The 17,656-nt window shown below is 30.2% G+C and overlaps 1 protein-coding gene across 1 annotated transcript in view; it reads left to right on the forward strand.

The window, feature by feature from the left end:
• The first annotated feature begins 3,740 nt into the window (after window positions 1-3,740).
• The window catches only part of LOC114132930 (RNA binding protein fox-1 homolog 2-like), a 28,707-nt gene continuing 14,791 nt past the window's right edge, over window positions 3,741-17,656 (forward strand). Inside the window, 7 exon segments of the mRNA XM_027998536.2 lie at window positions 3,741-4,000; window positions 11,415-11,795; window positions 11,798-11,905; window positions 12,064-12,258; window positions 13,639-13,692; window positions 14,660-14,752; window positions 17,154-17,217. Of these exon segments, the coding sequence (XP_027854337.2) occupies window positions 3,995-4,000; window positions 11,415-11,795; window positions 11,798-11,905; window positions 12,064-12,258; window positions 13,639-13,692; window positions 14,660-14,752; window positions 17,154-17,217 (901 nt within the window). The 5' untranslated portion in view covers window positions 3,741-3,994.

The following is a 17,656-nucleotide window of genomic DNA, read 5'->3' on the forward strand; positions in this document are numbered from 1 at the left end:
TAATCGTTAATTTACGTCTCAATAATAAATTATTATTTATAAATCAGTACGCTTAAAGTACGACGATGGTATTATTGCAGATATAAACGATTTTTTCGACCGTGTATATTAATCAGCCTTCAGGCTTTGAATACGCGCTCTGCCATTGCTGGTTGTTTGCTCGATTATTACAATATTTTGATTTACTGAAAGTTACCAGACGTTGAAACAATGACGGTAACATTATGGTATTATTTTCTCGGCGTATCATATTCTTTGATTGTGTGTGTAGTATAAATGTATAATTTCCTCTCTATCCCGACGAGGGGCGGTACTGCTGTAGTCTACGTTATTTCAGTTAAATTTTTTTCTTCCGCCGCGTGTTGCGTACGTTCCTGGTGTGTGGAGGTCGCTCAAGAGAGAAACACACATGTCGAGGGGGGCCGCGTATAATTTATTTATCCTGTCTGTTCGTGATGGGGTTACGTAGGGAGAGGACGGGGGCGGCTCTTGCACATCTGTTCTACGTCTTTTATAATATTTATACATATATATATCTTTGGATGGATGTGTGTCTGTGTAACGTGCCGGGAACGAAATAATAATAATGATAATATGTATAGTATATACGTTATACGTGCTATATAGATAGATACGGTAATAGAGTATAGGAATATAGGATGCGTCTCGTTGTGCCCTGGTGTAGTTGTGGCGTTGGCGGAGGCAGTGACGGTGGGAAAATGCCATTAAAAACGCACTCGAAACATTGATTTTTCCTCTCCCCGACTCACCAAACGAGAACTAAACGTACGACGACGCGAATCGTGTCCCGCGTAGACGTTATCGTCGTCGTCAGAGCAGTTGATATCATTATATATATAAATTTATTATTTAGGTCGAAACTAGTCAAGATCGCGACTCCGGGATTTTATTTTGTGTAAATATCGTCGTCGTTACACGTATTGATCTATGGACGTGTGTTTTAAAAGCTCTTTTTGAACGCTTTTTTTTTACTGCATAGACTACCTCATGCATCAGATCCGAATAATTTAGGATTTCATACTTTATATGACGGTTATAATATATTTTGATCGCTCTGTGATATAATTGACAAAACAGCAAATCCAATTTCACTCCTTAAGAAAAAAACGGTTATCCAAACGATAATCACCTGCTATACGGTAAAAAAAAATTGGTTCAGCTTTTTTGTTACTCAACGACACTCGTTTTGTTTTTTCCGGACACGCCTCTCACGTCAATCATAATTCGTTTACGGTGTTTTATTATTGTACCATTGAATCTGTATATACGCGATGGATGTAATCGTAACAAGAATAACAAAGATCTCCCACGCGGTTTCTAAAAATTATTTGTCACTCATTTGTCAATTGTGGACTGCAGAGTCCTGGGAAATATTTTGGTTTTTATAAAATAATTATTACTATTTTCGTTCTCTCACCCAGACTATGTATAACTCTAAGTACATATTATTAGGTCCACTAAAGATTTTTGGCTATTGTTATCTTGATAAACGTAAAAGCTTTGTATTGATTAATATGATGTAAGTAATAACAATAGTCAAATGACTTGCATGTGATGCTTATACTTTACACGGATAGATACGGAAATGGGGTGTATAAATTGGTGTAATGACTACTGTCTTGACTCCAAATCGGTTATTTCGGTTGGATTTACAATTGTTATAAATTAAATTACAAAAGAAATAAAAACAGACCGAATCTGTCATTGTGGCTGTTAATAGGCAACCTTACTTTTAAATACCGGTGACAAGTATACATTTCGAAGTACATTTTAGTCGTCCCGCATACTATAATAACGACAAATTATACTCTCCCCGTTTTGTGTAGTCTATTTACTTTTTACTTTATTTTTCGTTACCGCGGCGCCCACATCCTGTAATCACGACGGATTCTTTGCGGTAGGCACACCCAACACCTCGTTGCAGCTGCTGCACCTATTCAGTGGTGGTGCAATGTGATGAGATAACACAGTATTTTGAATTATCTAAGTCTCGATATATTTCATTGAAAATCATAATATCATGTGTTATCAGTGATTATCTTCCCGATGATTTGAAAACGTTTTCCACCCTATTCACCTATACTCTACACACGATACACTGGTAATAAATAGGTTTTATGTCTATAGTTAATCGTACGCACGCGCATAGACTTATCATGCTGTATTTCCGCGATCGCGTACTTAACCTTTACCCACCTACCGGTAAAAGCAAATTTCACAATAATTAAATTGCATTTAGCTCGTAGAAAAATATGGAGAGGCGTGCATTAGAGCCCTGAACATAAACTATATTATATTTATATATATTTTTATGTACATACGGGTTTGTCAATAATAACGCAAGTGTAGGTAATCGGATCGCCAACGCCTCGGGCGGTGGACAAATGTACACCGAACGGCCGATATGGTTACACTTCATGGCACGAATTCAAAAACGGTCGGTGTCGTTGTCGGGTGTTTTTTTCCTCTCCTGCTGCTGCTGCTGCCGCCGCGCCTGTTTGTCTTCGCCTCCGCCCCGGTCGATCGTTTACAATACGCACGCGGTTATTGTGTTGTGTCGTGTAGTAGTGCGGCATATAAAACGCTTGGCACATATCTACAAACCGCGTGCGGGCAAGGTTAAACTCGTCGTTGCAAAACCCGACCTTCGCGGCGTGCCATATATCGCGTTTTCGATAGTATTCTTTTATAATTACAATTGTCGTTATTATTATCATTGTACATGATAAACATCATCGTACGCGTGTCAGATATGATGCCTATCGTGAGACGGCATCGGCCAGCCAATATCTCACGTCGTTACGTGTTCTCGAATTGAGAAAATTGCCCCCTCGAACGGTATTCGGACTTGTGCCCCCTGAGGACTAATATTGTTATTCTACATAGTAGTACCGTTTATTTTACCGAGCTGATATTTTGATAATACTCGCCGCGTTACAGTTCTTACGAATAGGTACTGTGCGTATAATAATTGTGATATTGTCATACCCTTAAAGCCAGGTTTTGATGATAGGTACAAGTGTAATATAGATGCCTTGGAAAAAAATGTAATTAAACCACGGGTTCAATCGACCGTGTGCGCACTAGCGAGGAACCATAGGATTTTCTCTCTTAATTGCGAATTAAAACGAGCGGTTAGTGAATCGGGCAGGCGTGCCGGTCTAGAAATCGCTTTTCGCGCGTATATATACGATACAATTAAGTAGGAATCCGCTGACCGTGTAGCTATGGGCGAGTAATGACGTTTATGTTATTATTATGGGTCTAGGTGGTACGCATCGCGGTCCGTTCGCTTTCGATGTTAATCATATTAATATTATAAGTATTATATTATTACCTGCAGTATAATAAATCATTCTCTTCAGGTTTTCGCGATTGTTTGAAAATAAAAACCTCGAGGACATCTATAGTCATTATATTTTATTCTAAATTCTATATAGACTATAATAATATTATTATTATTGTAAATTCGCACGTGAATTTATACGCATATATACGTATACTTAAATACAATACTAGCGCATGACGTACAAAACGGACTCCCGCCTACATGCCTCCCTACATGCCCCCACTACATCCCCTCACGGCACCTCAGCGCGGTTTCCAAGGTTTTGTTAGCCCGATACGACGACGGTTGTAATAATAATAATAATAATAATATTATTGCGGTTCGTTTTTCTCTGGCGAATTACCGTTTGTTCGGTCGAGTAGAGGGGAAACGCACGTGTTGTCTGTCGTCGTCGTCGTCATCATTACCTACCTGTTGGTAAGGCGAGAAGCCGAAAAAAATTAAATCACTCGTAAGAACCGCGAACGTGTCGTTGAAGTTTATTTTATTTTATACTACGGTGAAGAAAACCGACTGTTCGTAATATCGTGTGTTGTAGACAGCGTGTTATATTCAGCGAAACCATATAAAAGTTCACTGTTCGCGCGCTCAATTGCATTTCATCCACGTCTTTGTACTTTATTTATGGACGTGAGTATCAACATATATTTTACGCGTGATTTAATTTAAACGACGTATCGGCAACGCCGATCGTGTTTGTTTTTGTCTGGTTTTGCTTTTAAACGATTAATTATTCTCCGTTCAATCGACATCGGATAGTCATAGAGTAAATGATGATAACCAGCAGTGTTTCGCACGCGTGCGCACACACAGTATTTGCTCTTTGCCTGTGTGTATGACTTACGGACTTATAAGTTTATTACTCATTAGCCATTACTTATGTATTATTTAGCTCAGGGATGCGCTCAGAAAATAAGTTCAGTGAGTGTATCGTGAAAAGAACTAAATATGTAATATAGCTTATTAGAGCTTTAGAATTAGAGTCCTAAAGTTTAGACCTAGGTTTATTTTAAAATTGATTGATATGTTTTTAAACTATTTAGATATTTATATGAGTAATTAAGTTCTGTTTACCAAAATGTTATTGGTCATCATAATTAGCTATGAAAAACATATCTACTCACCTGTTGTCGTCCCTGCTTTTTGTATATACGATTATAATTTATAATTAAGGTTTGTTTTTCTATGAATTAATTGTTATAAATTGGGCCGTATTAATGAATGTAACTTTAATATTCAGATCCGTCTAAATTTTAACTATCGTTTAAATACTTTAAATATTTAAAATATGAATTTATTTACCTTGACTAAGATTATGATAAATGTCACCAAATGATGCCATAATACAAATTATATTACTCAATTTTTTTACAAATTAACACACGTAGTGGCAGATTGAACATTAAATTGCTTAATATTGTGTATGTTGAATAACATCGAGCGAATGTCGTACTTATTGCGTTTTAAAGTTCATATTTGATTAAAACTCAACACTGGAGTAGGCACATTGTCCGTATAATACGAGGTATAATACATTATGTTAATTTCGTTTAATAACGTTATCTGCAGTGTTTGAATTAAATTGGAAAACATATACAGAGTGATTCGAATAGTAAACTCACCCTTTAATTTTTTAATAATACAGGTTAGGTTACCTAAAGTTATTTAAATAATGGTTTTTTGAAAATGTTAGTGCACTTTGACTATATTTTCAGTTAGATACTTGGAAATTTTGTGCTATTTAATCAATACAAATATAATTTTTTTCATCACTCTTTTTTACTATAAATTATTAAGCAGATGCAGTTTTTGGTAAAATTATTGCATCTGAATCGAATGTCAAACAAATAGTTTCTGATTTAAAATGTGATGTATTTAGGAAAATATATTTTTATAACGATCTTCAAGTATAATGTATATTAAGTACAAAGTAGTATAATATCGAATATACAATTTAGTCTAGAAAAATTAACAATTGTTACAGATTATAAAATGTTAATATATTATTATTTAAGGAGGTACCTACTATATTTTTAAAATCGTGATTTCTTTAAACTTATTATTGATTATTATCCTCAATAAGATAGTGCCTTTATTAATTCAGTAATTTTTTGTTTGAATTTTGATCAACAGATGTTTAAAATACAAAATCTGTCTAGATTATTTAAATAGCATAACAAATTCAAGTATTTTAAAATTTAGTTTTCAGTATAGTAAAAAAATCCAAAAATCAGAATTCGGATGAATTTGTTATTACATTAAAAAATGTTATTATCTTAGTGAAGGATCACTCTGTACATCGTATTATATATGTATATACAGGAATAAATAATTTTAATGTGTAACCATTGTTCTTATTTGGAATAGAAAAAATAAATACATATATATTATAGGTACTTTTATATGATTGGTAGATTCAATTAAAGAGTATGTTCAATTGTAATAATAAAAAAAAAAAAATAGAAGAGAGGTCACTTCCTTCCCTATTTGAGCGTATAATTATTAGTTGACTGCAGAATAAAAAAAAAACGCTTTATATCAAATGTATATTAGTTTTTATCGCCCATGTCAAATATTAAATTATTTTACTATAGACGATCAATTAATAATATTGTTTTCATTTGTTATGTGTTAGCGTTGGTTATGCTCGCATATGTTTGGAAAAAAATCAGTTTTACATAATTTTCTCGGTTTTATATAAATAAATGAAGTATAAATTATCTACTATAATGTTGTTGTTAAGAATATGAAATATGTTACTATCTTTCTTAATTGAAGTTTTTTTTTAAATTTGTATGCTACCTATATAACGAAATATTTATTTATGTTTAATTTCGATTGAAGTAGATGATCTTTTGTCAACAATAAATCGTTCATAAAATGTCATATTGCATGATGGTTGTTTAGTTCAATTGCAGTTTTAAATGTTGCATAATATGTTTGAAAAATAATAAAGAGACAAGTAATTATAATCATAGTCTACATTGATTATTGGCGATTTGATACGTGAGATTTGACAATTATTTTGTCGAAATCATATTATCAGTAGTTGTAACCTTTAATTACCATCGTTCGTTTACCTCTATAATATTGTGGTTTCAATTTATAAATTATACACCGTTGTACCGTGGCACCATGCTGTCGTTATAAATTAAATTAGACGTATTATGGCTTGAAATTTGAATGGAATGACAACCATTTATGTACGAATTATTTTTAAAACCGTAAGGCCTCGTTAGAACTCTCAAACTCGCATAATTTGGCAAGTATTTTCATTTCATTTATGAGTATATAAATACATCTCATTGCCAATACTTCGTTCAACTTGGTGTTTTCAGTGAATATTTCTATTGAATTTTCTATTTTAATATACAATATGTATTGTATGGATATATTGTGCTGTATGCTGATTAGGTAATTATTATTATTGACGATCAAAACAACGTCCAACGCGAACTGATTCGTTTTACAACCAATTATTATATTATATATTATTAGGTATTATTTTTATATTATATCATATACGTCAATCTACATGATTAATACTTGTGTATTTATTCAGCTAATTTGTTTACGGGCGTAACATTGTAATAAAGCAATATGTTTTCTATAGTTATTTTTTATTTGTCCTGATAAAATGTTAAAAAGCCTATGTTCATGTAGTTATTTTTTTTCAAAATACCGTTGTTAAAAAAAAATATTTTAGGAAACAATAATAGTCTTTGCCTTACATAATAATATGTAACCTAATGTTCACTTTTGTTTTTTTTTAACATGACTAATCAATTTAATTTTGATAACAGTTTAAATTCATTGTAAAGATACCTATTTGGTATATCATCCTTATTAGAGGTGAAGTTAGTTTGATAAAAATGAATAATGACTAATGACCGATAAAAAATATCATTATTCTAATTATTTTGTGATAGTGAACTATGTTAGAAAGTAATGTTTTAATGAGTATTGCTTTTGGGTCTGAACAAATAATATTAATAGCATGCGTTATATTATTATCATCGTTTTACATTTTTTTACTAATTCTATTAATATTTGTGGTATACTAGATAGATAGAATTTGGAAATAATGTGTAATAATTTTGGAATTTGTTTTCTGGGCTTACTTTTAATTAAGTATATCAAATAAAAATATCAATAATTGCTCTGATATAGACATGTTCTTTTATGAACCATTAAATTATGATGCCATTGTAGTCGTGGACAATTTAATTTATAAATGCAAATTAATAATGTATTAGTATAATGGGACTGGTATGTGGCTCATTAGGGTTTTTAATACTTAAATTGCAATACCATAGAAATTGGCCAAAGCTTGAAAAACGTCTGTTTAATTATTAAGTTGTTTATTTAACGACTGCGTGTATAAAGGAATTCGTGTATATATAATTGCTCAATATTTTACAGCTTTTTAATATGATGGCTCTACGTTTATACCTATTTTAATATTATAATAACAGTGTCCATTAAATTTAAAATTGCCTAGCATACCGTTGCTCTCATACTCTTAGCGTGACACTGCGAAAGAATTAAAATTTAAAACGTACATTTCATAAAATATTATATATTGTATTATTTTTCGGCATTGCTGAGAATGAGAGAATACAAGTCAATACGACTAAATTCCATTAAGTTCAGTTGGATACGGGGGGGGGGGGGTAGGCTCTAGCTTGACGATACGACTACTAGAAGGAAACAAAATAATGTATCATTCCGATTCGTCACGAAAGAGCCGCTTGATTTCTACGTCACTGTGGTTCCTGTAAAATGCTCGAGGAAAATATTATAGTAACGTACAACGTACTGCGATTTCAGTTGTACAGCCAATAATAACGGTTATGCGGTAACAAAGTCGCCGCACCCTGATGTATTAACTCAACAGGTCTCGCGTTTGAAGTCCGCTCCGCTATCGCGCGGACAATAAATTCTGTCTAAATTTAGTTAAGCTATAAAAAAAATCTTCCGAACGTTTCAGGACGCGTTTGCCAAGCTCTGTAATCGCGCGCACGCACAAATGCTGTCGTCGGACGGGTTGATGATGTATGTACGCGTATGTTTATTATCTCGTTCACGTTCATTTCTGACGAATCATTTATATTATTATTAATATTGTCGGTGGCTGCTATATACGTATAACTGACAATAAACATCAATTTAACTCAATAATATTATCCCAGTGTAAAAACGGGCCCAGCCACGTCGGCGTAATGTGGCTCGCTTTCCCATAGGATGTAGCCACTTATCGAGCGACACAAACGCTTGTATACATATTATTATTATATAGGAGCCCGCAGCATTTTACAATATAATATTTGGTTTTTCCTACTATACCTTTAATATTATATTGTGTATTTATATTTTTTATTCTATATTTTTTTTTCCTACGTCGTCGGTGAAGTATTACAACAATGGTCATCCCCCACCTCGAACAGACGTGTCCTCCGAATTGACCCCGGTGCAATGCACACAATGCATCACACAGTACATCCTCATTAGACCAGAGTGCTCTTCGCTCCAGCGAAATCCCCTCCACTTCCCCGTTGTGTTTTCCCTCCGTGAATAATTCCGTAGACCGTAGTACACTGTACTACTGTATATTATACTCTATAATATTGTATAGTAAAGGACTTATTTATGATGGGCATGATGAAATGTGAAAAATAAATATACAAGTTCTTCGAGTAGGTACACACTACACAACACTTATGCCGTTTACACGAGTATTCGCACACACTCGAATATTTTTTGTTTACTCCCAACGATGCACTAAACTAAAACGTCCATACAACGGAAACAATTGACGATTTTTTATTTTCTCTTCTTTTTCTATATTTTATCAATCGGCGGTATTGTTGCAAAATATGTAAAATACAGGTCGTTGTAATACACGTGATGCGCGTGCGTCTTCAGGAAGAGCCTCGCTCGCGCGCGCAGTTTGGTCACGAATATCTTACCGCTTTCACGCACCGCACGAATATGGCCATCGTCATACCAGTTCTCCGTTTAAAAATTTTAGTTATGTAATTTTTTTTGGAGAAACTTTGATGCCTATATATACATATTATATTATAATATAATACTACTGGTCTAGTCCCGCACACACACTTTTAGCCCGTCGGTATGTATTCATACTAGCTCGTCTTAAAACAACATTATATATAATAATATATCCGCAATAATTAGTATTCAGCTGTTGTGCTTCAAACTGGTTGCTGGCCCGAAATCCACGCAGCATGTATACTCGTTCTCCACACCTTTTCTACGCACTGGCTTCACTTGTTCGAGGCCCCATAGCTTAGTCCTTCTTTAGATATAATTATTAATTCTATGGCGTTCGCTCCATCTCTTCGCGGGATTGTTGCTGCAGTACTATTGCATTAGAATTAGTACTCTCCTTGTACCAAAGATGGGTCAAAAAACATGACTAGTCGCCTGACATAACAGATTAATGATCGTATTTGACATACTTAAGTAGGGTAAAATAAAAAAATAAACAATTTATTTCCGCTATTAAATAAAATATTGTTGGTTTAGGTTGATTGTGATTATCGGAAAGGAGGAGTGCTTATAAATCTTCACCTATAATTTTTAGCTCAATTCTTTGGTCCTAGAATATAATATTTCGTTCGGATCTGCAGTATTCACTTTTTAGTAAAGGGGACTTTGGCGTACTTTATGAAAGTTATATAAGAATTGTACAATTATTTTTATTTTTTATGTAATAACTGCTAAATGATATTTTTTAAATTGCATTAATATCAATTATTGAATTATTAGTTTATTTTAAAATTTAAATTGGCATTTAAAGTCATAGAAGAGTGAAGTACAGTACTAAAAAGTTACTGTAATGTTTGTAGTTTATTTGTTAATTTTGTATAAAATTATATTGTTGAAAATTCAAACTACGGAAAACTAAAAAATTGCTAGTCAAATCACTAACTCAACTCAACTTTTAACTCTTTAATTTTTTTCTCTGTTTTGTATCTTTACATGAGAACATTTTTAACATCTATGAAGTTCTGATTTGCTGATCGTCTAGCATAAGTAATATATTATACATTACGTCATATTATTACTTAAATGGCATGTAAAAAAAAATGATTACGGAAAAATTATCTACATTGATGAAATTGTTGATCCTTCGAGCTTATCTCAACAATATTATATAGTATATACCTTTTTTTACATATAAATACTGTGTGTATACAACCCATAATATCATGACGTTATTGTTGCTCTTGCGGCTGGATATACAGTCAATGCTACCCGGGGGCATGTGCAATTTTTTATCGTACACACACGATATGCTACCTGAAACTACTTAGTTCTGTGTCAAGCCAAATTACAGTGTGTTTATTATACATTATACAGGTCAGGTACCGTACATACTGTCGACTTACATCACTGCAGATGTACGTATGTAATGATAATGATGTTGAAGAATTGTGATGATGTCACATTTCTATGTCATTGTATTTTCCAGTCGTTTTAATATGCATTAAAAAAAAAAAACATCTAGAATTTTATTTTTGATAGATCCACGACGGTAAGGAGTTGATTTATATATAAGCCATATCATAGCGTCATGAATGCGAAATATATATTATTATGTATTTATGTGTAATGTCTTGAATGTTTTTGCTGACGGGTCAGTTTAAACTTATTTTGATTTATGTACCATTTTTTAATACAACATGTATAACACAATCTAGATTAATGTAACAATGATTTGATTTAGATTTATATTATGAGAGGGGAGCCCCTTAAATATGTTTGGACTTGACCAGGGCCTTTAACCCGTTCACAGTGTAATTATTTGCTACATATAGTTATACTGATGTAATTATGTAAATAGGTACCGATATATGTATGAAATGTATTTGAAAAAATAAGGTCACTAAGTATTTATTTTTGATAAACATTCATGAAAATAACTTGGTATAAAATGTTTTAAAATATCTAACTATTAAACGATTAGTTTTACTCTTGATTTCTAAAAAACAATTATAAATTATCCTTATGTTTACAGCAAATGGTTCAAGGAGGAATTGATCCATATGCATCACTCGCGGCAGCGTCTGGTGCATTCCCTATGCAACAACCTGGACAAATGGCTGCGATGACGCTTAAAATGGCCAATCCCCAGCAACCAACACTAATGCCAGCCACGGTGGCTACACCTCAAAATACAGCTCCACTTCCACCACAGGTGACTGTAGAAAGTGAACCACCATTGCCACCTATTGCATACTCACCCCCGACTGGGCTTAATATGGCCATGGCATCATCACAACAGCAGCAGCATCAACAGCATCAACAGCATCAACAGCATCAGCAACTTCAGCAGCAACAACAGCAACAGCAGCAGCAACAACAACAACAGCAGCAGCAGCAGCAGCAGCAGCAACAACACAACAACAACAACAACAACAACAACAACAACAGCAGCAGCAGCAACAATCTGTTGGATTAATCAAGTCTGAACAACAACAAATCACAGTCACAACAGCATCACAACCGGTAAGTATTCGGGTTGAGGTTTGATAATACGGTCAATTGGACAATTTGCTAACATTTTCCGCTCACACTGTAGTGGCCTTAGTAATATTGTTTTGTATAATCCAAAAACAGCTAGTTGATTTTGTCATTTATATTTTTTTTTTTTTTGTGATGTATAGTTGGAATGTACTAATGCCACAAATTCGTTGACTACACCGGTGTCAGTATCTGTAGCCTCACCAACGAACATTACCAATGTTGGCGCTGGGTCCCCTTGTTCATCTAGCGAAGACAAAAATATCCAATCAAAGAGACTTCATGTATCAAATATACCCTTTAGATTTAGAGAGCCTGACTTGCGTGCCATGTTTGGGGTAATTAATAAATATTTTTTTCATATTAATATAATTAAATTGTATTATTAATAATAGTCTCATTAAATAATATTTAGTACCTAAATGTGAAATAGATTTGATCTAGTTATACTTAAATTTAAAATTATAATGTTGATTTTTATCTACATAATGTCCTTTATATTTGTTATAAAAATGTAATAATAATGATTTAACTTTGGTTAAAGTTCTTTTGGTTTATGTTCTGTTATACACAGATTAATTTAAATCTAATCACAATTGCACTAACTTTTAATTAAAAAACCTAATTTTTATGTGCTAAAATAATGGAATAAGATGTTTTTAAAATCTAAACATTTATCAGAATATTCTTTTGCTTATAAATAAAATATTTAATTACAGAACAATCAAATTCCAAAAAAAAAAAAAAAAATTACTTTTTATAATATTGTAACAGATTAATATTTATTATCTTCCGACTTATAAACTGAAAAAATAAAAGTATTTAAATTTAAACAGTTAAACATTTTTAAAATAAAAATAAAATATGTTGTTATTAAAAAAAATAAATATTACTTATGTTTTATTACTATACTGCTATTCACTATGTATTTTGAGAAATGTTTTACATATATTTTGATAAGTATACTCATGTATAATATTATAATAATTAGATAAATAATAAATATAAATTTTATGTCACTAGTGGCATGGTGAAAAATAATACTGTATATCACAAAATGTATGTTTTTATATCCTATTAATGGTTTTTAAAAGTAAAAATAACTCTACAATAAATTGTAGCTGAAACTTGCTGAAATTGCCATACCTTTTGTCACTAAGTAAACAATGCATCAAATATTAATTCAAACTGTATTTAATATGCATGAAAAAATAACCATTTACTTCTAAAATGTATTATATTATTGGGTTTACTGTTCTTTAATCTTAAAATATGTATATTCAATTCAGAAAAAAGTTGTATATACTAATTCATTAGAGAATAAAACATCAAAAAAACTTATCCAATCCAAGCTGCATAATCTAAAGAATATTCAAAAATAAAATCATTAAAATACTTAAAATTAATGTACTTATTCAATAATATTAAATGTGGGGCAAAAGAAAAGTATAATATACTATTGTAAGCTATTAAGCTATTATATTATTACTGCAAGAATCAAATCATCAATATTCATGCATTGCTGTAAATATGTTCATCATGTATGAGTTTTAAAAAGTCTATGTTGAAAATAATAATGCTTTTAGATTCCAACCCAAGTACAACTGTTGCATAACATTTTTAATATATTATAATAATTTAAGTTATACTATATACATATTGTTTAAATTATTGTTGTAGTTTATTTGATTTTAATATTATGTTATTTACTTTTTCAGCAATTTGGACCAATTCTAGATGTTGAAATTATATTTAATGAGCGTGGATCAAAGGTAATTATGGTTAATTGAAGTCAATAAAATATTATAATTATTATAAAATGTACATCTTAATTAAATAAATAAACCATTCACGCTTTGTTGGCAGCTAAGTAACTTTAAATAATACATTGACTTAATTAATAATAAAACTATTCAATCGAATGAAATATTTTTAATAATACATTTTGTATTGTTTGTTATTTAAAAAAATATATATAAATCCTTAAAAAAAATAAAAAAAATATAACCATTGTTAATAAATTATTATGCCACTTTGACTTAGGGATTTATACATAAATATTAAATCATAATATTGTAGGATGGTTGTTTACTTTGGGTTTTAATTTATAAATTTAAATTTAAATATTTTCAGTTAATTATAACTAAAGTATATAAATTATTAGTTTATAATATATTCTATAAAATCTATCATTAAAATAATATTTTTTTTAAATATCTAGTAAAAGTAAACAAAATGTCTATTGAAGATTTTCATTGTACTGTGAGATTTGAGTATTAAATCCTTTTCTTTACATATTTTTCCATATCCAAAACGGACAATTTTTGGGAGCATTCACACAACGCTATAAGTAGCGCAATATTTTATGTTTTTACTTAACACTAGTTTATCATTGACACGTAATTAATAGCACAATAACGCTAATAAAAATGTATACCGCTTAAAAGTTCCACTTTCTTGTGAAACGCTATACATAATGAATGCTGGACTAACTTAGCATTTACTGTACTATTTTTTTTATTTTTTTTATTATTGTATAGTGTTAACTGTGAACGTCAATGTTCGCTTTCCCCAAACAAATTTAACTAAATAATTTTCATCTGATTTCTTTAAGACTAAAGTTAAAAACATTTAAAAATATATAAAATTCATTTTACTATTTAGTAATAATAATAAAACAATTTATTTTCTGTTGAGTTTGTTTATTTGCATGTGTTTTGTTGTGTGTGTTGCATGCAGGGATTCGGTTTTGTAACGTTTGGGAATAGCGCTGACGCTGATGAGGCTCGCGAACATCTTCACGGAACAGTTGTTGAAGGCAGAAAAATAGAGGTTTGCATGCAAATATTTATGCTATTATATATATTATATATAATATATATATAATTATATTTTTACTTATAATTTATATGTTTACACTTATTACATAGTAAGACTAATCACAACGTAGAAACTTAATTGTTTATAAACCATTGTAAAAACTCTAAATCATTATTATTATTATTATTATTATTATTATTATTATTATTATTATTATTATTATATTATTATTATTATTATTATTATTATTATTTTTTTAGTGCTTATATTTTCAATACTTTCCTGAACCAGAAAAAATATTTGTGTAATATTAAAATACCCATCAGTATATCTAACTACTCGTGTATATGATTAATTGTTTTAAAGTTTTTTTTTTGTTTTTTTATTTTCTAAAACAAATAATATTAATAATACATGAATGATGAAAGTTGGGAATTAATAGGATTTTTTTAATGAAAAGTTCATTTAGTTTCATTCATGTTGGAAAAACATAATGCTTGGCTATGTCATTTTTATCAATGAACTTATTAAAATAGGAATTGATCTTTGTACCCAATATTTTGTACAAATATTTTTATTTTTATCATAAATTATAACATTATTTTAAACTTAATTTTTATTGAAAAATATTTAATTAATGTTTATATTTTATTTATTTCAAAATACTTCATTAACATTCATGTAACTTGTATGCAGATCATGATCTTTTTATACTTATTATGTATTTATCATTTTAATAATTAGGTTTATTGCTTTGAAACATGCCTATTACTACATACACAGTATGTATCACTTGTATATTGTTTAACGTTTGGCTAATAATTTTATATTAATTACTGATGCTAAAATTAAGTAACCACTAATTAATTGACAAAAATCAACGTAGAAATTACTGTCGCGTGTCTTCTACTGTCCAAACTATATTGTAATGTTTAACCTAGTCTTGGCCACAGTTAAATTGCTATTGTTGGTTAGATGGTGATAGTCAGGAAGGATTTCCACTGTGGATTAATAAAAGTTACAATGAGTATTTAAATTTTTATCATAACATTGTATTTCATTTTGCATAATTCCATATAAAAAAAGTTGTCACCTAAAGTTAAATTTGTCTAAATGAAAGTTTTTTCAGCAAAGTAATGTCAAATTCAAGTAATTCTTATTAATAATATTTTACTTGAATGTTCATTTTACAAGATTCAATGCTATTATTATTTTTATTCTCCTGAAAAATTAGTAGTAATATAAATGAAAATGTGCATGCAAATAATGAAAAGAAAAATATTTTATTTGTATTGGGACTGAGATGTGTGTGAACGAATATTTGTTATTTATTTGTTAGGTAGATAATTCTGAAGCTTCAAACTTCTAAATTATTTTCTTTGAAAGGTCTCACCGTTTATTTTGTTGGCACTCAGTTTGTGAATGTTCGACTCTGAAGTATGGGTACTTTATAGTGATTTGTTATTACCACCAGCATTGTTCAATCATATTTTTGTTTTAGGTAATTTTAATTTTTTTAGTGTAGTTGATTTGAAAGGAAAATATGTTGCATATTGTTATTCTTAAATTTTTCAATGATAAAATATTATTGTAAATCCTTCCATGTATCAAGACGCTCGATTGTAATTGAATGATAATTTGCATGATGCTTCAGTCACGACTATGGGCCTGGCTGTAAAATACATTTTCTCTTGTCTTATTCCTCTTTTAATGTGTCTAGCTCCTTGATTACAAAAACTTAATCGTTCATATTTAAGACGTAATGTCAAAAAACAATAAATAAAAATAATGAAATCCCTATACTTTTATTTATACCTACACTTTCACATTCTACAACATATTCTGACTATTACGTGTTTCCGAAGGCTAGTATTGATTGTAGGTTACAACCGTGATTTAGAGGTCTCGTGTCAAGCGTTTCTTTTCTGTGTTTCAAAGTGTCAGATTATTTGACATTTCTTTGCTGATCGGGTGAATTTATCCAGACATGCCACTATCCTGGGACGAATATACCAATTTTATTTTGTTGTTGACGACGAGTAAGTATGCTGTAAGCTAGTTATGATTTCATATAATATATAATATTATGTATATTACGAAAACTACGTTTTCGTCGTTAATTATATGTATAAATATATATATATATAAATGTCCGACAAATTTGTTAATAATGAAATTGAAATTATGAAATTATAATTTACTTTTGTTATGATTTTTTTTTTGTAATTTACTTAATTTCAATTTCATTGTCGCATAATGTGTATGTAATAGTTTTTAGTCGAATTTATTTTATTGTAATATTAGTTATAAGTTATAATTATTATTAATCTATGTGTATTAAAGTTTGTATTTAATTTAATGTGTAAGAATTTCATAATTATTTAAAATACTTGAATTTTTTTTAATATTTTAGGTGAACAATGCCACAGCTAGAGTGCAGACTAAAAAAGTAGCTGCTCCTTTGCAATTACCAAATGGTTAGTATTTTTTTTTTTAATTTCAATTTATAATCCATAATGTAGCGTGTATATTATAAACAATATACTTTATATATACATATAGGTTAATTATACACATAAAATCATAATATATAGACCAATATTATGTACATAAAGTACTCACTATAATAGCTTTCTTCACTATTGTTTGCTTATAAACATATTCATTTGGGCATTTGGCAATATATTTGATAATTTTTTTCAATGCTAATAGTAATGATAAATATATATGTAAAGATTCCAATTTCAAATATATAAAATATTATTTGGATCGTGTCTCGAATTAAAATTCAAAACACCTATATAATGGCTTTAGATAATTTGTAGGTTTTTCTTTAAGTATCAGTACCGTGTTTAGTTTGTCTCTAAAAGGTAGATAATAGTGTGATCTTGGGATATATAACTTCCAAGGTATATG

Source organism: Aphis gossypii, chromosome 1, assembly GCF_020184175.1.
Source record: "Aphis gossypii isolate Hap1 chromosome 1, ASM2018417v2, whole genome shotgun sequence".
In the NCBI taxonomy this organism is placed as follows: Eukaryota; Metazoa; Arthropoda; class Insecta; order Hemiptera; family Aphididae; genus Aphis; species Aphis gossypii.